This window comes from Phalangium opilio, unplaced genomic scaffold (genome assembly GCF_054372755.1).
Source record: "Phalangium opilio isolate 3A_F unplaced genomic scaffold, DU_Popi_V2 ptg000089l_1, whole genome shotgun sequence".
Taxonomy (NCBI): domain Eukaryota; kingdom Metazoa; phylum Arthropoda; class Arachnida; order Opiliones; family Phalangiidae; genus Phalangium; species Phalangium opilio.
Genome location: NW_028324194.1, coordinates 7,924,524 through 7,947,774, shown reverse-complemented (window position 1 = coordinate 7,947,774; position 23,251 = coordinate 7,924,524). Strand labels below are relative to the sequence as shown.

At 36.6% G+C, this 23,251-nt stretch overlaps 1 protein-coding gene and 2 long non-coding RNA genes across 4 annotated transcripts in view; all 3 read right to left on the bottom strand.

Annotated features, from left to right (window-relative positions):
- Positions 1-4,204: 4,204 nt before the first annotated feature.
- LOC149647351 (uncharacterized) lies at positions 4,205-5,082 on the bottom strand. Its single transcript, XR_016371811.1, has 2 exons — positions 4,888-5,082; positions 4,205-4,535 (listed from the first exon to the last, which is right to left on the bottom strand). It is a non-coding gene; the product is annotated as an uncharacterized LOC149647351 (long non-coding RNA).
- Positions 5,083-9,921: 4,839 nt separating this feature from the next.
- On the bottom strand, positions 9,922-11,762 carry LOC149647350 (uncharacterized). The gene is made up of 2 exons (XR_016371810.1): positions 11,341-11,762; positions 9,922-10,136 (listed from the first exon to the last, which is right to left on the bottom strand). It is a non-coding gene; the product is annotated as an uncharacterized LOC149647350 (long non-coding RNA).
- Positions 11,763-13,467: 1,705 nt separating this feature from the next.
- The window catches only part of LOC149647349 (metabotropic glutamate receptor 3-like), a 77,493-nt gene continuing 67,709 nt past the window's right edge, over positions 13,468-23,251 (bottom strand). For both annotated transcript variants that reach the window (XM_089850199.1, XM_089850200.1), the window contains 4 exons: positions 19,414-19,688; positions 16,831-17,207; positions 16,246-16,480; positions 13,468-16,147 (listed from right to left, as the gene is read on the bottom strand). In XM_089850199.1, the coding sequence (XP_089706325.1) occupies positions 15,712-16,147; positions 16,246-16,480; positions 16,831-17,207; positions 19,414-19,688 (1,323 nt within the window). In that variant the 3' untranslated portion in view covers positions 13,468-15,711. The remainder of the gene's footprint in view (positions 16,148-16,245; positions 16,481-16,830; positions 17,208-19,413; positions 19,689-23,251) is intronic.

Below are 23,251 nucleotides of genomic sequence, written 5' to 3'. Positions count from 1 at the left end.
ACACTTCTCAGGATATTAAAGGGGCTGTCCGAACCGTGGGGCAAACGACGGTCTTCCTCACAGAACTTAGCTTTGCGGTTGGGTAAAAAAGAAGGAAGAGGAGGGTCGAACAGCCCCTTTAACTTCTGATATTTGTTACTGAGTTTCAGCTTAAAATTAAATTGCTAATTAAAGCATTCCAAGTATTATTACTAGAGTTTATGACGATAATGAGTTAAAAATGAACTTTTCTAATTTCAAAGAAAAATGCAAGCATCTGCCGCATTATGAGCCTATTGACATCTTCTTCCCAGTGCCAATGGGGTCGACGCCATTCAGTGATAAAGGAGGGCTTCTCATATCACACGACGCGAGCAAGTTTCAACCAAGTTTACTTTTTGTTTTTATATCTATATACTTTTGTTTATACTTCATAAATGTACTATAGAATAAATAAATTGATCGTCGATTTAATGAATATCATTTTTTATTCCTTTTCTTGTCAATTTAGTTACAGGCATATATAGGATTTTAAAATGGATTAATTATATTAAAATGGATTGGGAATATGGGTTAATTAGAGGTTCCCGGTAATCACAAGGCAGCGCGTCGAGGGGCTATTCACTTATGAAAATTTTCTTTTACTGCTGATTTTTATTTACGCTTTAAAAAAGGATAGGGATTCATTGGTGATTAAAAATGGATGGGGATTAATGGTTGCGTCTGGATTACGAGTAATCACTAAAAACTTGTTAGCGATTTTAAACGGGATTGGGATTGTGGGTAACTTAGGGGCTACGTGTTGTTATTATTTTACTAGTTATGAACGGATAATTAGGAACTCACACATTTGACGCTAGGGGTGGTGTATACGTAGCTACGTATTTACTGACATCTAAAACATAATGAAATTCTGCTAGACTTTCGTGTAAGCAATTGGAAGTTCATAAATTGCCACTAGGGGTGCTGTATACGTAGTTACGTATTTACTGACATCTAAAACATAATGAAATTCTGCTAGACTTTCGTGTAAGCAATTGGAAGTTCATAAATTGCCACTAGGGGTGCTGTATACGTAGTTACGTATTTACTGACATCTAAAACATGATAAAATTCTGCTAGACTTTCGTGTAAGCAATAGGAAGTTCATAAATTGCCACTAGGGGCGCTGTATACGTAGTTACGTATTTACTGACATCTAAAACATGATAAAATTCTGCTAGACATTCGTGTAAGCAAAGTATAATTCATAAATTGCCGCTAGGGGCGCTGTATACGTAGTTACGTATTTACTGACATCTAAAACATGATAAAATTCTGCTAGACTTTCGTGTAAGCAATAGGAAGTTCATAAATTGCCACTTGGGGTGCTGTATACGTAGTTACGTATTTACTGACATGTGAAACATGAAAAAATTCTGCTAGACATTCGAGTAAGCAAAATATAGTTCCTAAATTGCCGCTAGGGGTGCTGTATACGTAGTTACGTAGTTACTGACATCTAAAACATGATAAAATTCTGCTAGACTTTCGTGTAAGCAATAGGAAGTTCATAAATTGCCACTAGGGGTGCTGTATACGTAGTTACGTATTTACTGACATCTAAAACATGATAAAATTCTGCTAGACATTCCTGTACGCAAAGTATAGTTCATAAATTGCCGCTAGGGGCGCTGTATACGTAGTTACGTATTTACTGACATCTAAAACATAACAAAATTCTGCCAGACATTCGTGTTAGAAAAATATAGTTCATAAATTGCCGCTAGGGGCGCTGTATACGTAGTTACGTATTTACTGACATCTGAAACATGAAAAAATTCTGCTAGACATTCGAGTAAGCAAAATATAGTTCATAAATTGCCGCTAGGGGCGCTGTATACGTAGTTACGTATTTACTGACATCTCTAATGCATGAAGAAATTTGCCGCTAGGGGCGCTGTCTATAGTATTATATAGGCCAAACGGTGTGTTCTCTTATTTGAATTACGCCCACGTGACACTTCGGAGCGCCCCCAACGACGAAATTTACTATAAAACTCGGACGCCACTTGTCCAGTTCTCTTTTCTCTCTGCTCTGGCGACCAGTCAACATCGTTCCTCGATCAGCTCCTCGTCATGCTGACATTCGAAGGCATTACTGCATGGAAGCCACGTTTTACGCCGATGTTGGGACGTGGATCTAAGCTCTCCGCCATTGAACGTCCATTAGAACGTTGAAATAAACGCGAAAGGTTAAGCCTAGTACGGTTTGTGTACGAGTCTTTCAATAATCCAAAGCCATCCAGCTAGCATTTTATTATTTCATTTAATCCTAGAGTTTAAATTATTTAGGTAGAGATAGTCGTTAGTTAATTATGTTTATTTATTGAAAATTAAGTACAAATTGAAGAAATTTCCAAACACGAGGTCAGTGAGACAAGGCTTAATTTAGAACATCTCAAGTCAAGTACTAGATCTTAAATTAGGGGAAATGATTTTTTTTAAATTAATTTAAATAATTAACCTCGACTTTTTGCAAATTAGGTCTCTTTTAACGGCGCGAAACTATATTATCTAAAATGAGTCTAATGTATGATTTAACGGGGCGAGATTAGATTGCACTAAGCTAGACTAAACGTATAGAAATATTTATTCGGCCTTGGGACTAATCTCCAAGCTTTTACTTACGACATCATTTTAATTGAAACTAAATGAACGAGGGTATTTTTGAATTACTACGCCTAATTTAAGGATTTTAGATTCTAAACTCTCATTCATGGCGGTATATAATTATTTTAGATAATGAACCACGGGGTTTTAATTTAATAAATTAAATGGCTTAAATTAATTAGGGTTAGTAAATTACTATTAAATATTTTAATTTATATATTTAATGACCCGGGAACGCGAAGTTAAGGCTTGATATTCCAAACTTCTTATGGGAATATTTTACTTAGTTTTTCTTATGGAAGGTATGCTTTCCGTAAATTATTATTTTGTTAGGACCTTAAAGTAGCCCTTTAATTCTGGTTTGGAAATGGCTTAATATATAGCGCGATTCTTAAATTTTTCCGTTGGGAATATTTTTAGTTTTTTTTTAAATTATTTTAATCTAAGGTATTCTTTCCGTAAATTATTATTTTGCTGGGACCTTAAAGTAGCCCTTTAATTCAGATTTGGCAATGCCTTAATATTTAGTGGGGTTTTAAAATTTTTTTTATGAGAATATTTTGCGTAGTTTTCCTTCAATAATTTACGGAAACATTACCATAGATTAAAATATTTTTGTTAGGCCCCTTTAATTATTAGGCAATTACTTAATAAATTAATATTCAATATTAATATATCTTCATTTTTAGACTCGAATTATTTTCATGGATTTTCTGTTGATGGTCATTTAGAGACGTTTTCTAGTAGATGATTTCAAAGTTTGATAAACTCTGGAGTTAATCCGCTGTTAGAGACGCCCATTCTTGATGACATCTTTTCAACCTGATGTGGCCTTGCAACCATTCTCTACAATTACTGGCAAAGTTGCGATGAACATCACCGAATCTAGAAGAATTCAACTTAAAACTACTTAAATTCTTTTTACGCGTTCAAACTTCAATTTACGGCACACTATATTATTTCTTGTTTAAAATTTTTGTAAACACCTGATTTCTTTACTTTTTCTTAAATAAATTTTGCCTTAAACCACTTTTTTTGTTTTCTTAGAAATTGTTTGATTAAGAGGGAAGGTTTGAATTTTTTAGCTCTAAACAGATAGCCTATTTTTTGGGGACCCTCTTTTAAGCTTCTTTTAGCTTATATGAAAAAAAAATATTTTCATAAATATGCTTAAATTGTTTGAAAAAGTATAAAAAGAGCCTAAAATAGGGTCCCAAAATACTACCCTAAGTCCAGACCCTAAAAAATTCAAGCCATCCCTCTTATCGAAACTATTTCAAGAAAACAAATAACGTGAGGCAAGGTAAAAATTTTTTATTGAGAAAAAAACAATTGAGGTGTTTACAAAAATTGTCAACAAAAAAATATTTAAAGCGTTCCTATTTTTTGGGGACCCTCTTTTAAGCTTCTTTTAGCTTATATGAAAAAAAAATATTTTCATAAATATGCTTAAATTGTTTGAAAAAGTATAAAAAGAGCCTAAAAAAGGGTCCCAAAATACTACCCTAAGTCCAGACCCTAAAAAATTCAAGCCATCCCTCTTATCGAAACTATTTCAAGAAAACAAATAACGTGAGGCAAGGTAAAAATTTTTTATTGAGAAAAAAACAATTGAGGTGTTTACAAAAATTTTCAACAAAAAAATATTTAAAGCGTTCCATAAATTAAAATTTGACCGCGTAAAATTAAAAGGGGTAGGCTAGTTACCGATTAAATTTAAGAATAAAATTGAGTTAATTAGCGGAAAAACTTCACGGTCCAATCAGTTTCAAGGCCTCGTGTTTCGAAAATCCAAGAAAGATGTCATCTGGAATGAGGGTCCTTAACATCGGATGAACTTCCAAGTCTACTTGAAAACGTCTCTTAATGACCAGCCGCAGATTATCCAAGAAAATCATTCGCGTCTAAAAATTGAAATATATCAATAACAAATATTAAGGCAATGCCTAATTGGAAATAAGTGCAACTTTAAACCTAACAAAATAATAATTTGCCGTAATAATCCCATATACTTAAATAAATACCGAAATACTGGCTATATATTACTAAGAAAAATGTTTTAATAATCTAAGCTAAATTTCTTAAGCCTTGTTCAAATGTCTTAACCTCATGGTCGTGGTTTATTTAAATTTTATTTAAATTTAAAATTATTATTTAATAGGCTGAATTTACGTAAATAATAATAATTAACTGTCTGTTTCATTAAAACTACTGAATTTATTAAAACAATAAGCTAATTATTATTAAAAGGCTTACATTTGCTGCGCATTAAGAAGTTCGTTCATTCCAACATGGCCTTGCTACATTGATTCCAAAAGAACATTCAATGGCGGATAAGGGCTCTAGATTCTGGATTTATTCCTTGACGGCGAAAAGAAGAATGGCTGATCGTCGGCGAAAGGCCTGATTTCCAAGAGCAGCGCATCAAACGATCTTGACTCCACGACGCCAATCAAAGAAATAAATTTCGGACGGTTAGTTACTCTAGAACAAGGTCTCTCTCGCAAGATCACAGCCTCAAGGTGTTAAAAGCAGACGACACTAATTGGTGTAAATTCAACCAAGGAGTAATACCGTTTTTCCGTTGGCCTATTCCATGGAGTAATTTTATTGGAGCAAAAATGAAAGTTTCTTTAAAATTCCATAAAATTTGGTGTCTCCTGCAATATTGCTCCATACCTACCATTTTCATTTTCCATGGAGTAATTTTCTTGAGCGAAAATGAAAGTTTCCATAAAATTCCATAAAATTTGTCTGTTTCCTGTAATATTACTCCATGGTGGCAGACTGCAGGAAACAGACAAATTTTATGAAATTTCAAGGAAACTTTCATTTTCGCTCCAACAATATTACTCCATGGAATAATCCAACGGAATAACGGTATTACTCCTTGGTGGAATTTACACCAATTAGTGTCGTCTGCTTTTAACACCTTGAGGCTGTGATCTTGCGAGAGAGACCTTGTTCTAGAGTAACTAACCGTCCGAAATTTCTTACTTTGATTGGCGTCGTGGAGTCAAGATCGTTTGATGCGCTGCTCTTGGAAATCAGGCCTTTCGCCGACGATCAGCCATTCTTCTATTCGCCGTCAAGGAATAAATCCAGAATCTAGAGCCCTTATCCGCCATTGAATGTTCTTTTGGAATCAATGTAGCAAGGCCATGTTGGAATGAACGAACTTCTTAATGCGCAGCAAATGTAAGCCTTTTAATAATAATTAGCTTATTGTTTTAATAAATTCAGTAGTTTTAATGAAACAGACAGTTAATTATTATTATTTACGTAAATTCAGTCTATTAAATATAAATTTTAAATTTAAATAAAATTTAAATAAACCACGACCACGAGGTTAAGACATTTGAACAAGGCTTAAGAAATTTAGCTTAGATTATTAAAACATTTTTCTTAGTAATATATCGCCAGTATTTCGGTATTTATTTAAGTATATGGGATTATTTCGGCAAATTATTATTTTGTTAGGTTTAAAGTTGCACTTATTTCCAATTAGGCATTGCCTTAATATTTGTTATTGATATATTTCAATTTTTAGACGCGAATGATTTTCTTGGACAATCTGCGGCTGGTCATTCAGAGACGTTTTCAAGTAGACTTGGAAGTTCATCCGATGTTAAGGACCCTCATTCCAGATGACATCTTTCTTGGATTTTCGAAACACGAGGCCTTGAAACTGATTGGACCGTGAAGTTTTTCCGCTAATTAACTCAATTTTATTCTTAAATTTAATCGGTAACTAGCCTACCCCTTTTAATTTTACGCGGTCAAATTTTAATTTATGGAACGCTTTAAATATTTTTTTGTTGAAAATTTTTGTGAACACCTCAATTGTTTTTTTCTCAATAAAAAATTTTTACCTTGCCTCACGTTATTTGTTTTCTTGAAATAGTTTCGATAAGAGGGATGGCTTGAATTTTTTAGGGTCTGGACTTAGGGTAGTATTTTGGGACCCTTTTTTAGGCTCTTTTTAGACCCTTTTTTAGGCTCTTTTTATAACAATTTAAGCATATTTATGAAAATATTTTTTTCATATAAGCTAAAAGAAGCTTAAAAGAGGGTCCCCCAAAAATAGGCTATCTGTTTAGAGCTAAAAAATCAAACCTTCCCTCTTAATCAAACAAATTCTAAGAAAACAAAAAAAGTGGTTTAAGGCAAAATTTATTTAAGAAAAAGTAAAAAAATCAGGTGTTTACAAAAATTTTAAGCAAAAAATAATATATAGTGTGCCGTAAATTGAAGTTTGAACGCGTAAAAAGAAATTATGTATTTTTAAGTTGAATTCTTCTAGATTCGGTGATGTTCATCGCATCTTTGCCAGTAATTGTAGAGAATGGTTGCTAGGCCACATCAGGTTGAAAAGATGTCATCAAGAATGGGCGTCTCTAACAGGCGATGAACTCCAGAGTTTATCAAACTTTGAAATCATCTACTAGAAAACGTCTCTAAATGACCATCAACAGAAAATCCATGAAAATAATTCGAGTCTAAAAATTAAGATATATTAATATTGAATATTAACTTATTAAGTAATTGCCTAATAATTAAAGGGGCCTAACAAAAATATTTTAATCTATGGTAATGTTTCCGTAAATTATTGAAGAAAAACTACGCAAAATATTCTCATAAAAAAATTTTAAAACCCCACTAAATATTAAGGCATTGCCAAATCTGAATTAAAGGGCTACTTTAAGGTCCCAGCAAAATAATAATTTACGGAAAGAATACCTTAGATTAAAATAATTTAAGAAAAAAAAACTAAAAATATTCCCAACGGAAAAATCTAAGAATCGCGCTAAATAATAAGCCATTTCCAAACCAGAATTAAAGGGCTACTTTAAGGTCCTAACAAAATAATAATTTACGGAAAGCATACCTTAGATAATAATATAAGAAAAACTAAGTAAAATATTCCCATAAGAAGTTTAGAATATCAAGCCTTAACTTCGCGTTCCCGGGTCATTAAATATATAAATTAAAATATTTAATAGTAATTTACTAACCCTAATTAATTTAAGCCATTTAATTTATTAAATTAAAACCCCGTGGTTCATTATCTAAAATAATTATATACCGCCATGAATGAGAGTTTAGAATCTAAAATCCTTAAATTAGGCGTAGTAATTCAAAAATACCCTCGTTCATTTAGTTTCAATTAAAATGATGTCGTAAGTAAAAGCTTGGAGATTAGTCCCAAGGCCGAATAAATATTTCTATACGTTTAGTCTAGCTTAGTGCAATCTAATCTCGCCCCGTTAAATCATACATTAGACTCATTTTAGATAATATAGTTTCGCGCCGTTAAAAGAGACCTAATTTGCAAAAAGTCGAGGTTAATTATTTAAATTAATTTAAAAAAAATCATTTCCCCTAATTTAAGATCTAGTACTTGACTTGAGATGTTCTAAATTAAGCCTTGTCTCACTGACCTCGTGTTTGGAAATTTCTTCAATTTGTACTTAATTTTCAATAAATAAACATAATTAACTAACGACTATCTCTACCTAAATAATTTAAACTCTAGGATTAAATGAAATAATAAAATGCTAGCTGGATGGCTTTGGATTATTGAAAGACTCGTACACAAACCGTACTAGGCTTAACCTTTCGCGTTTATTTCAACGTTCTAATGGACGTTCAATGGCGGAGAGCTTAGATCCACGTCCCAACATCGGCGTAAAACGTGGCTTCCATGCAGTAATGCCTTCGAATGTCAGCATGACGAGGAGCTGATCGAGGAACGATGTTGACTGGTCGCCAGAGCAGAGAGAAAAGAGAACTGGACAAGTGGCGTCCGAGTTTTATAGTAAATTCCGTCGTTGGGGGCGCTCCGAAGTGTCACGTGGGCGTAATTCAAATAAGAGAACACACCGTTTGGCCTATATAATACTATAGACAGCGCCCCTAGCGGCAAATTTCTTCATGCATTAGAGATGTCAGTAAATACGTAACTACGTATACAGCGCCCCTAGCGGCAATTTATGAACTATATTTTGCTTACTCGAATGTCTAGCAGAATTTTTTCATGTTTCAGATGTCAGTAAATACGTAACTACGTATACAGCGCCCCTAGCGGCAATTTATGAACTATATTTTACTAACACGAATGTCTGGCAGAATTTTGTTATGTTTTAGATGTCAGTAAATACGTAACTACGTATACAGCGCCCCTAGCGGCAATTTATGAACTATACTTTGCGTACAGGAATGTCTAGCAGAATTTTATCATGTTTTAGATGTCAGTAAATACGTAACTACGTATACAGCACCCCTAGTGGCAATTTATGAACTTCCTATTGCTTACACGAAAGTCTAGCAGAATTTTATCATGTTTTAGATGTCAGTAACTACGTAACTACGTATACAGCACCCCTAGCGGCAATTTATGAACTTCCTATTGCTTACACGAAAGTCTAGCAGAATTTTATCATGTTTTAGATGTCAGTAAATACGTAACTACGTATACAGCGCCCCTAGCGGCAATTTATGAACTATATTTTGCTTACTCGAATGTCTAGCAGAATTTTTTCATGTTTCACATGTCAGTAAATACGTAACTACGTATACAGCGCCCCTAGCGGCAATTTATGAACTTCCTATTGCTTACACGAAAGTCTAGCAGAATTTTATTATGTCTTAGATGTCAGTAAATACGGAACTACGTATACAGCACCCCTAGTGGCAATTTATAAACTTCCTATTGCTTACACGAAAGTCTAGCAGAATTTTATCATGTTTTAGATGTCAGTAAATACGTAACTACGTATACAGCACCCCTAGTGGCAATTTATGAACTTCCTATTGCTTACACGAAAGTCTAGCAGAATTTTATTATGTCTTAGATGTCAGTAAATACGTAACTACGTATACAGCACCCCTAGCGTCAAATGTGTGAGTTCCTAATTATCCGTTCATAACTAGTAAAATAATAACAACACGTAGCCCCTAAGTTACCCACAATCCCAATCCCGTTTAAAATCGCTAACAAGTTTTTAGTGAGTAGCCCCTCGAAGATTACTCGTAATCCAGACGCAACCATTAATCCCCATCCATTTTTTATCACCAATGAATCGATCCCTATCCTTTTTTAAAGCGTAAATAAAAATCAGCAATAAAAGAAAATTTTCATTAGTGAATAGCCCCTCGACGCGCTGCCTTGTGATTACCGGGAACCTCTAATTAACCCATATTCCCAATCCATTTTAATCTAATTTTTCCATTTTAAAATCCTATATATGCCTGTAACTAAATTGACAAGAAAAGGAATAAAAAATGATATTCATTAAATCGACGAACAATTTATTTATTCTATAGTACATTTATGAAGTATAAACAAAAGTATATAGATATAAAAACAAAAAGTAAACTTGGTTGAAACTTGCTCGCGTCGTGTGATATGAGAAGCCCTCCTTTATCACTGAATGGCGTCGACCCCATTGGCACTGGGAAGAAGACGTCAATAGGCTCATAATGCGGCAGATGCTTGTATTTTTCTTTGAAATTAGAAAAGTTCATTTTTAACTCATTATCGTCATAAACTCTAGTAATAATACTTGGAATGCTTTAATTAGCAATTTAATTTTAAACTGAAACTCAGTAACAAATATCAGAAGTTAAAGGGGCTGTTCGACCCTCCCCCCTCCTTCTTTTTTACCCAACCGCAAAGCTAAGTTCTGTGAGGAAGACCGTCGTTTGCCCCACGGTTCGGACAGCCCCTTTAATAAACTGAGAAGTGTAAGACTCGACGCGTACCCGAAAGCATCTCCCTTGTTTGTTTAAAGAATTAACTAACCCACAATCCGAACAACTAAGATACAGATTTTTAGCGATATTTGAGAAACCAAATATCATAACTTTTATAGAATATTTTAGCCCAAACACAATAAAACAGCTCGTAATCCAGACGCAACCATTAATCCCCATCCATTTTAAATCACCAATGAATCCCTATCCTTTTTAAAGCGTAATTAAGAATCAGCAGTGAAAGAAAATTTTCATTAGTGAACAGCCCCTCGACGCGCTGCCTTTAACAGTGCTAAAATAATTACCGGGAACCTCTAATTAACCCATATTCCCAATCCATTTTAATCTAATTAATCCATTTTAAAATCCAATATATGCCATAACGGGACTCGAACATGCCAGGCTCTGTACTCCAGGACTCAACCGTTTTACCGACTGAGCCACAGAAGCCATAGTTTAACCGATAATCACTCTAAACTTAGACTTTCCTCAAATTCTGTCTTCCGTTTGGATTAAGAGATGGCACTACCAATCTCAGACAATTTATTATGATGTATTTGCAACTGCTCTTCGTACCACATTAGTTCATTTACACAGCACAAAAACCAACACGTTATTACATATTAGTTATCATAAGTTTATAAGATATGTTCCATAAGTATGTCACTACCTATACTTCGTAATGCTAGAGGCTTAATGAGAGCTAGTTCAAGAACGACGCGAGAATTGACTACACTCGGTTTTGCAGTCCATCCTCCTATTTAGTCTGTACTAAGCCTTTGACAGCGCTTCACCAGGCGTCGCTTTACGAGAATCTATGACGTTTCACCTACGTCACTTCATGACAAGCTCTCATTAACGAGTGACACACTTATGGAACATATCTTATAAACTTATGTAGTTACTAACTATCAAACGAAATTACTTAAAAATAATTAATTTAAAGTCTATTACCTTAAGAACACTGCAAAATGAACGAACTCATTTCCAAAGCCTGCAAACGCCACTGCTACCCTTTTCTCGAATAAACAATCGTTGAAACAAGAAATGGTGCGCAAGTTTGTCACTGGTTACTGAGAGCTTGTCAAGAAGTGACGTAGGTGAAACGTCATAGTTCCTCTAAAGCGATGCCTGGTGAGGCCTGTCAAAGGCTTAGTTCAGACTAATTAGGAAGTGGACGGCAAACCACCGTTTATCCAGTACTCGCGTCGTTCTCGAATTAAGTCTCAGTACGTCTCTAGAATTACAAAACGGGTGGTGTCTTTTTTGTAACATAGCTTATAATCTTATGGTCAAAGTTAAAGCTGGCTTCCAACTCCACCACCTGAATAGGGAAACTGTATATGCCAAAGCCGACGGATCCAAAACTAACCCAATCCCAGCCGCCTTCCGTTTTTCATATTAACATATTGCCACTCTTAACCTACCGCAACTCATTTCAGCAACATTTTGCTAAAACCTTCCATCTCCTACCAAAATTGAGACGTTCCCTTGGATATTTTTACGGCGTTTGCAATCTTCTACCTTACCTCCATCATATTTTCAACGTCACATGTTCGAATTCACTTTGCAACATATTAAGATAAATCATTAAACATTTTATTCACCACACAACTTACAAAATTTTGACTTAGCCAAGAATCTGTTCAAATTCATTTAAGCCGCTATGAAATCATAATTGCGTGTTCATAATCTTCATCTCCTACTATTATTAATAATCAATTCATCTTTACAATTTTTTTTACAAATTTCATATATAACGCTGTATAAATTTCTTTTTTACACACTTGATTATAAACTGTCAAATATACATATTATACACCTTGCAAAAAATACTCTTATTTCATTATAATATCATGATCAGAGTATAGGGCGCTGTAGGTTAGCTGTGGCATAGGGGCTAGCCAACACCCCTCTATGCAATGTAAAGGGACCCACCTGTAAATAAGCCACAGGCTTAGCTTGGAAGTCCCCTTCGTAGACAAAGCTTAGATTATTATTATCAGAAGTGAGATGAGACTAGAAGTGAGGGGCTCTAGCATTGATAGTAGATCCTGGCACTAGTGAACAAATTTGAGGATTTTATGCCACCGCTTCCCACGCGCCTACACTACTGAGAAAAAAATTGGTCGAGTTCCAAAAACATTTCCTACCCCCTTCCCCTCAACCTAAAGCCACGGAACACGGACGCGGGTGCTTGAATCTAGTTCAGCCGTCTACCACCGCGAGCGTCTCACGTTTTGGAGGGAAAATTCAGAAACCGCTACCAGAGGGCCAACCGTTCTTGTGTTATCAAGAATTTTCACCTTCGCCGAGTGAAGAATTTGGTTAGCTCAGTACTTCTGGTCTCATCTCACTTCTGTTATTATTATAAAAACATCAAGACAAAGATACTCTGCTCCTCTTGCAAAACCGAACGATCACCTGAAATCAAATACACCACAAGTTATTCATCCGTCTGCACGAGTCACTTTACAACTGAAACTGATGTAATTAGTTACGCATAGCGTTGTTTCACTTTTGACTTTTGCGTTTCAAAGCTCCGTTTCCTCCTCGTCCATCAGACACCGTTCGTCAGTTTTCGATACCTAACTGCTACTTACGAAACTCGTTAAACGTTCAGCGAAAATAACCAAACGTTTACTTCCATAGAACTGACTGATCATCTTCAGTTAGTGAACTCCAAGTCCGATCTCGCTTCAACAAAGATAAACTTCCGCTTGGTCAAAAAGATGCCCATAGGCAGAACCGACAAAACGTCATCGACCCAACCAGTGCGAAAAGCAGTTCCAGAGGACAGTAATCCGACCGTCAGGTAGACGAAAATCCGAAGACTCAGTGTACGTTCGAAACGAAATGACACCATCCTTGGCTTCCACTAGCACAATAAACGAACTTTCAATGCTCAAAGACAACTCCATTAATAGAAACATGTTTACGTGTCTTGAGTTCATCCGCAATGACCTTATCCTCGACTGCCACTAAACCAATAAAAAAATTCGACATTCTTATTAAACTCGCAAATAAGACGCCATTAAAGTTGCGCATAAAAACACAAAACACCTACAAGAAATGGACTAATTTCGGTTTAAACAAAATTGTTTAATAGCAAAATGAGAGCAAAATGTTTACAATTCTAATTACAAAGTGTCATGTATTTTAAGATAAATATTGTAGGCCTAAGTCCTAATAGTTTCTAAATTTGCAATTTATAAACACTTTATAGACAATTCCAGACTAAGTTGGCCTCTCATGTAAATAAAGAATTTAAACAATATGTTGTTTAGACCGTCAAAAATTTAATTGACTCATCTGGTAGCCATTTTGTAAGTGATGAGCTTCTAGGTAGTTCTATTAATAAACTTCCCTACTAATCTAAATTCATTATCGTAGCAGAAGGGATTCTGAAGATACCGTCATCGGCAAAGTTGAGAACAAATAACACCATATAGTCCTTCTCCCTTCACATTGTCAAATTACAGTCACAAACTTATGATACAAAAACATATCCTACACTTTGACGTATTTATATCTAACCTCCAGAAAAAGTCCTAAAATTATTGTCATGGCACTTAAAAGTTGCTGTTATCGGTCATATACACTGAAATTTGTCAAGATTTCCTCGACTTTTTAATTATGAAAACATTATTGCCCGTTTCAGATATTTTGGTAATTACAATGATGCCACGAAATTGGCAGTTCCTACCAAGAATACAGAGATTTCTTGTACTTGGAATCATTAACAGGTAATTTTCTGTACCTTCCTGTTTGAATTAAAGGGGAGTGGGTCTAGACATCATCACCCTTGACGTCATTCTTAATGTATTTGTAACCGCGTATCGCGTGATATTGACTTAGCTAGCGACCTGTGCCGCGATTAACGCGACCTATGAACGCCAACCCAGAATGTAACGAAGTTCTCTTTGCTTGTTCTGAACGGTTGTACTATATGTGTGAATAGCCAATGAAACGCGAGGAAGGTCTATCGTCTGTTTCAGATTCCAGGCGTGGAGTAAATCTATGAATTCCTTTTGTTACTAAGAGTGTGATTCCTAAAAGAAATTTCTTATGTTTTACAAAGCGTTTACTGTCACAAAATTTAAGACGCGTTCAGCTGCGTGTAGCGAAAACGAAACCGTTTCACTGACAAAACGCGGTTAACAATATTGTTGTGAAAAATTCGTTTGAAACTTCGAATGATCTAGTTTTATAGCGTAGACCATTTACTGGGACGCTCTGACATTTTTTTGCGAGTTTCATTTGAGGCCTAGATCAGTACGTGCTCATTTTTCCATGGGATTGGTTGGCACGAGATCTACTAGCAACTGATCTGTAAAAGAATAGAGATCAGTGCTGATCCTTTACTAAATCTGAACAGATGCTTTGGCAGGAAAAGAAACTAAGAAATGCATTTTTGGGCCACTCCGTCGGATTTTATGACGTAGTTACGTAAATTGCTAGAAAATTCAGAGCAGGTAAATGGAATACTTCATTATTAAACAGTAAAACGTTACTTTGATGAATTTCAGGAATCACTTATTCAATAAACAAACTAAATTTCAATAAATAATTTCATTCGGCTTTGAATTTGATCATGGTGTTGTCAGGGTTCATTGAAGAAAAGGTTACGGAAACTTTCGTTAATCATTTGAGATATGAATTTAAAATATCTAGAAAACTCCAGCATGCATAGTGGATTTTTTAATTTTTGGATTATTATTAACATTCCAAATTAAAATTACGCTTAATTTAAATTATAAATTAAAGAAATTCAGTTTTGGGTATCTTACTAGATTTTTAGTCGCTCCTTTAGCATTCCTCATACTTAAAAATAAATTAACCAACCAATACTTCAAGGAACCCTGATTCACAAGCTGTACTATCCCAGAATGAAATAAACTGTGATCTTGTAAATTTTACCATGGTTTTTAAGTTTGAAATGCTTATCGTTGAGACCAGTAAGGTAAAACACGTAACTCTTTGATAACTTCACCGTTTAAAAACCTCGCCCTTGGGTCGAAGTCATAGTTAGTTGAACATCGATGTTCAGTATCATTCTAATGTCACCGAGGTTGACCAAATTTACCATTACCAAAGTAAGTTGCGCACGATGTTTTTTAGTCTATGGTATGACGTCACTCACGTGCGAGTGATTTTCAATTGCAGTTCAGTTGGTGGGATTGTGTCACGTTCACAGATGGAAGTAACCTGATTATGCCCGTATTTTTCACAGTATTTTTTGTGACTTTTTAGAAAGTCACAACCACCCATCGCGAAGAGCGTCCTTGCCGCGGGAAACGAGTTTTTTGAAGGTCACAAGGTCACTCACGGATAGGCGGATATGGTACTGACGTAGAGTGGATTTCTAACCATATCTTGAGCGGGGGTAACCATAGTGGGGTCCAAGCGGCCTTCGAGTGTCTTGGCACTCCTACGGCCTCTAGGGGTCGTTTCTCGGCGGGTGTCCAAGACGGGTGAGCTGGAAAGACTGTCGAGGGCCGGGTTGTCTTTGAACATGGTGAAGACGGTGGACAGGGAGTCGGCGTACGACAACGGCTTGTGCGGAATACGCCCGAACTTGTGGATCAAGTAGAGCATTGGTCCGTAAACCCCGCCTAACACGGCGATCCCCGTGATGGTCATTCCCAGACTGGCCACCACACTACGCCCCTCGGCGTCGGACACCAAACCATACGCTACTGACCACGCGATGAACACTGGAATGCAGAATACGCTGCTGATAAACAGGTTCTGGCCCTCTCTGAAAAAACAATACTTTTGTTAAAACTCTACCATCAAAAACAGCAGTCAAAGGTGCAATCACAAACACCTTAAATCACATCAGGTATAGCTTTTTACCTATTAGTGTAAGGGACATTTCTTGAAGTGAATCCCACTATTGCGCAGAGAATGAGCAAGATGGCAATGTAGATCTGAGACATGAGGAATTCAGCGGTCTTGTTCGCGCATGTGGTCACCCCGTTCCGAGTGACGGTAGATGGGTTCGTCATCCTCCACCACTGAATCTCCATTGCCAACTGGACACTCACCGCGAAGAAGAGGCATAGCACTTGATTAAGTCGACTCTCACGACCTTGAATAATAACAAATATTTTATATTATACAATTCGAAATTGCAGCTCTTTTCATAGCGAATATATAAATAGAAACCCTTAGGAATGACTTTTTTGGCTTAGAACCATAGGCTAGCTGTAAATGATGGATGGAATATTGCGCGTGGCAAAATTATACTCTTACAAACACATGTTTCTTTAATAAACATACATTAAAGATAAATGAGACAAGTATGAAGACATTTTAATGGCTGACTCAAAGAGAAAGAGAGGAGCAAATTTTAAGCTGCGTTTCATCGTATCAAACGTCTGGACCATGATAGTCATTCCTAATTGCCTAATTGTAAACATTCATGTTTCAACAAGTTACCTCCTAGTCCTATGGACTTGATTGAACGTAGATGCATGGCTTTGAGCAAAATGCAGGAAAAGCAGAAAGCGAAGGCCATATTGTGGAAGGCCCTTTGCAATTGGCAAACTGTGGGCGTAGCCTTGAAGAGGAAAAATATGGGTCCAACAAAAATACCCAGCAATGAGAGTAACTGGACAAAGTCCATGACGTTGTTGGCTTTACGGACGCAGCCCTCGCAGGTCTTCATCATCAAGAAAACGGTGACGTACATGGTAAAAAGGATGCCACAGCCGCACGTCGATAATATGACCAGACCCCAAGGCTTAGCGAACCACGACTCCGAGAAACGTTTATCCGGCACCACTACCTTAGTCACTTCCTCGTAGAAGCTCAATCTGAAATTAATAATATTCGTTAATATTGCACGTAGTACAGTAGTCAGCAGTGTTTCCCAAAACGCTGCTTGGCGACAGATAACTGTAGTTATATAGTTTTAGCCCAACACTTTCCGAAATTAAATTATAACGAAATTGGTTTAGCCTTGGTTCTTCGCGAACTGTTTGAATATGGTTTTGCAGACGCCATTTTGATCAAGACGGGACAAGTTGAAAAACGCAACAAATATGCGTTGAACAACTTATGACGTAGCGTTGTCACAAAAAACGCAACGGAGTTAATGAACGTAGCCTACAACCAAAAGTTTATAGATATAAAAACAAAAAGTGTACTTCATTGAAACTTGTTCGTGCAGTGTAATATGAGAAGCCCTAACTCCTTTATCCCGGAATAGTGTCGACCCCCCCTCTGTGTATGATTACCTTCCCGATCGTGGCACAGGGAACAATGCGTGAATAGGTTTATAATGTAGCCAAAAAATTAACGTTGTACTACTTTCTATAAACCTATGACGTCAAGAAGCTCATCCCTGAATGGTTAGTTCGTGTAGAAGGTTGAGCGGAGGGTAGTTTGCATCTCCGTTTACATGTCGTCTACAGTTAACCAAAGGCAGCTAGGGAATTGTTACTAAAGTGTACTTTAGGTTTTTATATCTATATGCTTTTGCTAGAACTACCTGTTTCAGTACTTCGCATTCTCTTTTTGCTAACATTCATATAATCCAAATTTACGCTCTCGAGCAAAAAAAAAAGAGATTTGAGGATTGAAATGAAAAATTCTTGAAATTTTTTTATTACAACGCGTAAAAGGGTTTGAGAGTTTCTTGGAAAAATTCTATGTTCTTGTCAAAGCCTTTGAGAGCGTAGAATTCCTTGTATTTGGAAATTCCATTCCTGAAAGCCAAAGTTCTTGAAAAGAAAAAAAGCGTATACCCTTTGATCCCATTCTTGCCATTAGTTTCCTGCAAAGCCGTTCGAGAAATTTGAACCACTGAAGAAATACGCTGGGAATGGGATAGGCAAGCGGCATTGAAAAAGACCCCAAATAGAGCATTTTCCAAGTTACATTCGCGTTCATTCAATGTTACTGACGAAATGGAGTTAGAGTCCATCGATTTCCAGATTAGAAGGAAAACTGAAAAGCTTTTTCTCGGGCTTTTCGCGACTTCTTCTGTACTTTTCTTCGGAAACTTTGCGTTATTATTCTTTCCATAAGTTTATCATGATAAGTCTATCTAGTTCACCTACAGGAGCGAAAGTAAAAGGCCTTGCCGAAGCTTTAATGAAACGGGCCTCTTGTTTAACGTAAATGTTCCAGCTTTGGTTGTCAGCACACGTAAAGATAGTTCTCTATGGAACGTAGTTTTTGAGTGCTGACAAGAGACGAAAGAATTTTGAGGACTTGAATATGGAGATTGGTATGCGCGTAGTCATTAAACCTTGGAAACTTATGACCATAAACTTATGATCTTTGGAGTTAAGAGATTCTTGGGGATGAGCTCAGGTCTTTAAAAAGACGGTAATGATATACTTCTTCTCTCGACGATAATAAAAACGTTATTACAATACAGATACTCCGCCCTAAATGCCTATTTTCTTTCTGTTTTCAAATATTTTTCGAAAACAAAATTCATTAAATTGGAATATTTTGTCTCATAAGTTGGCTTAAAGGCAATGCAAGAAAAATATAACGGCATCATTACACTATAGGCTTATCTCTTATTGCTTGTTTTTCATTGTCTGCTACTAAATAAGAGCGCCATGTATGGTAATATAATATGAAAATTTGGTTTATAAATCTTATTTACGAATCTATGATTGGAAACTTCAAGTGATTTGAAAATCCGAAGACACAATTTTAAAATCTCACCTCATGGCATTGGAAAACACTGCATTAATAATTATAAGACATGTTCCATAAGTAAGACTTTCCTATACTTCGTAATGCTAGAGACTTACTGAATGCTAGTTTGAGAACAAAAAGAGAAAATTAACTACACGCAGTTTTGAAGTCCATCCTCCTATTAAGTCTGTTCTAAGCCTTTGACAGTAGCGCCTCACCAGGCGTCGCTTTACGAGAATCTATGACCTACCTCCCTCACTTCATGACAAGCTCCCAGTAACAAACTTATGGAACATATCTTATGATGGAACCAATATTGGATGTAATAATAACTTGTAATAAAATCAAGCCATAAGTAATTACCCTTTCGTGAGGTCAGCGTGTACAAGTGGGACATCTTCATCGTCAACGTCATCAATGTTCCTGTCACTAGGTTCATCCGCATTGGCCATGGACAATGAACTGGAACTAAAACTGGACGGAAGTGCTTCCAAGGGCTGATTCTCGGTGGGCGCGGCCCGACCCTGACCTTCGCTTTCTTGAATTGACGCCTCTTTGGCCGTTTTGGCACGCAGTCTGTCTCCAGACACGATCAACTCGTCCAATATTAAACCACTCTCGTCACTGTACCAAGCAACCTGACAAACAAATAGAAATTATAATTCAACTCGAAAAAATACGATTACGAAATCTTAAAAGCTACATGTGGTAGCGTTACTTTATATCTAGCATTAACGGGACCCGGTGTGTCCTGAAAATTTTCAAACCGCCATTTTGAAAGATGGCGGCAAGTTGATTCGCAAAAGCCATAAAATTAGCTTATAGGATATACCATAAGCTTTTAAGGTATGTTCCATAAGTAGTGCTAGAGATTTACAGCTCGAGAACGACAAGAGAGAATTGCCTACACTCGGTTTTGCAATCCATTTTCCAATTTTGTCTGTATTTGACAGAGTCGCTTGACGAGAATCTATGACGTTTCACCTACGTCACTTCATGACAACCTCTCAGTAACCAGTGACAAACTCATGGAACATAGCTTATGAACTTATGGTTCACATTTTACTAACCAGCTCCTCACTAAAATTAATTTTCGTGTATACGATCAAAACGAACACACATTTCCACTCAAATATCTAGGTGTGAATTCACACGTAGATAAAAAAGGAGCACGTAAGATAAAGGGAGTGCGCGCTTTTAGAGGAATTACTTGAAAGTTTGAACCAAGTTTAAAACCTAGCTGAGATACCTTTGAAGTGAGATGAAATGGTTGAGGTTAGGGGAACGATTACAAGTCAAACCTATAGTTCAGTGCACGTAATCGTATAGATAACTTAATAGTCTATTGTTAGGAAGAAAATGTTCGCAACCATCTCATTTAAAATAAGGAGTCTGGCTTGCAAGAAGATTTGAATATGATTTGCATGCGGCAGATAAAGCATTGATTCAATTACCAATATTTTATCCAAGCAAGATATGGATGGAATTTAAAAACTTAAAGAGACTTCAAAGGCAAGACTTGATAACCGAAGTGACTGCTTTCCTTCTCTTCACATTTTTTTTCCAAAAAGCATGATATCTAAGGCAGACTCAGACAAACGGACAGGAATTCCCTTTGCATATTTAGTTTTTCAAGCCCTTTTTAGACTAATTGACTCTAGTAAGAGACTGAGTTCCTTTTTATTGGTTTGTATGTCTGCTCCGTATGCACAGTCACAATTCGTTAATTTCCCAATTTGACCAAACTGCGTGATTGATATCAGTAACACTAGGGTAACGAAGGTTTATCGTTGTTGAGTACTTCTCAAAGCTGACATGAAGGCGAGCCTACTTTAGACCGTAACATTTTAACATTAAAATTAACTTCTAATTAAGTATTGTTTATTGATTTGAAACTTGTAAGGAAATGAGGCAGGTATTTCATTTGGATGTGCAATCTGACTAGTTAGTGATAGTGTCTACATGAACATGATACTCTTCCCTGAATAGACTCCCTTAAAACATTCGGGTAATGCCGGCTAAGTTAAAAGTGACTATTGCAATTAATCCACCATGACTTCGGTTAGCAGTTTTAGAATCGAAGCCGATGTTACTGGCTTTCCGCTGTTCACACATTCAATATCGGCGAAGAGTCAATAGAGCGAAAGGCAACTTAGGCAAGGCGAATGTTACAAACGCGATGACGTCAAAAGTCAGTTCCGTTCACTCTGCCAACTCCGACCTTCGTGCGAAGGTGCCTTCGCTAACGTGCTTTTTTATAAACTCAATTAGAAATACATAGATTTCTATTGACTTAGCGACTCATGCCGCAACAAATGCGACCTATGGAAACCAAGCCCGAATGTAAACAAGTTCTCTTTGCTATTTCTGAACGAGTAGACTTTCGGTCGACGGTGAACAGCTGAAATGACCGCATAGCTTAGTTCCTTTTTTTTTTGTTGGGAGAGCTTAAATTTTAATTTATTTTCTTTCACTTCTAACTTGAACCGACTGAAAAATTCATGTTAGGGTTAACTTATTTTTTTTTCTAAGTAAAACGTACACCTTTTTTTGTTACTTTTTATTTTTTATTTTATTTTACGTGAGCCGTCTTAACTCATAGGGAGCCAAGAGCGATCTGAAAAATTGGCGACTGCGAGAGTCTCTCTTCTCTTTTTTTTTTCTCATTCAAAAAGCGTGGTTTAGTGCTGACCAATAATGGTCCCCTAAACCCAACGACTTTCAAAAAATTTCCTTATATGGGCATGGAGAGATCGCTGAGGCTTTACCCCTTTTCTTCACCTCTAGTGTCAAGGTGTGCATTCCGGAGGAACGCGGTGGCTGCTATCGCGGAATCTTGGCGCCAGCGATCTCTCCCCCTCACAAAGGGACCTCGATCAAGTTTTTTTCTTTTTCTTTTTTACGTTTTTTACGTATAAAATTAACAAAATTATTAAGATTTAAACTAAGTCACAACAGAAACACATCAAATACAAGAAATACATTAAGTTGCAAAACAATACATTAAATACAAAAGAAATACATTAATTACTACACAAGAAATACATTAATTAAGTTGTATAAAAAAACTATAACGAAACTACAGGTTTTCACACTGCCCCGCGTAATACGTTAGTATTACCAAATTATTTTTTTTCTTTTTTAGTTAGCATTAATTTCTAGAGCATAAAGCAACTGAATGGGACGCTTAATTACATGGTTATTCGGCATTCTAACCGAACACGACCTAACTTTTCCGTCGCGCCCGTCATGTATTTCCGTCACAACACCTAACTTCCAGTAGTGTCTGGGAACTTTCTCTTCATGTATGATCATGACGTCACCGACACTAACCTTTCCATTTTGTTTGGCAAGTTTAATGTGGTGCGCGTTTCTTAATTCTAGGAGGTATTCATCCCGCCATCTTTTCCATAGTCTCTCCATTACCGTGGAGCGATACCGATAACGCTTGGTAAATTCCGATTGAGTTTTTGGTAATTGGCTTTCTTTTACTTTTTGAGCGGGTAAGCGTGTTATTCTTTTCCCAATCAACATGTGGGATGGCGACAATGGTTCTGGCTCATTGGCATCATTGAAAACGTAACTAATAGGCCTCGAATTTATGACTGCCTCAGTCTCGATGACCACAGTTTCCATTTCCTGATAAGTCAGCAAGGCCTTTCCTAGTGTTTTTCTTAAAATACTTTTTGTTGTTTTCACCATTCTTTCGTAGAAGCCCCCTGCCCAAGGGGTTTTTTCAATAATGAATTTCCAAATGATGCCTTTATTGCCAAAATACTGTCGAACTTGATCACAATGGATGCTTTCCCAAATTTTGCACAAGTCTTTATCTGCTCTTTTAAACGTTTTTGCGTTGTCGGAGTATATAACCGAGGGTAAGCCGCGTCGCGAAATCATTCTCCTCAGCGACATTAAGAACTCATAAGTGGTTAAAGCGGGAACGAGTTCGAGATGGATAGCTCGTGTAACCGCGCATGTATACAAACAAATGTAACATTTTTCTTCTTCTTTTCCTATTTTGACAATTAGCGGGCCGGCATAATCTATACCGACCACAGCGAACGGTTCTGACTCGACGATACGATCTTTCGGGAGTAATCCTGTTTCTTCTTGACCAGCTTTTGCGTTGGTTCGTTTGCATTTGTAGCAATTTTTGACGACGTTTCGCGCTAATTGTCTCCCAGCTATAATCCAGTAACGT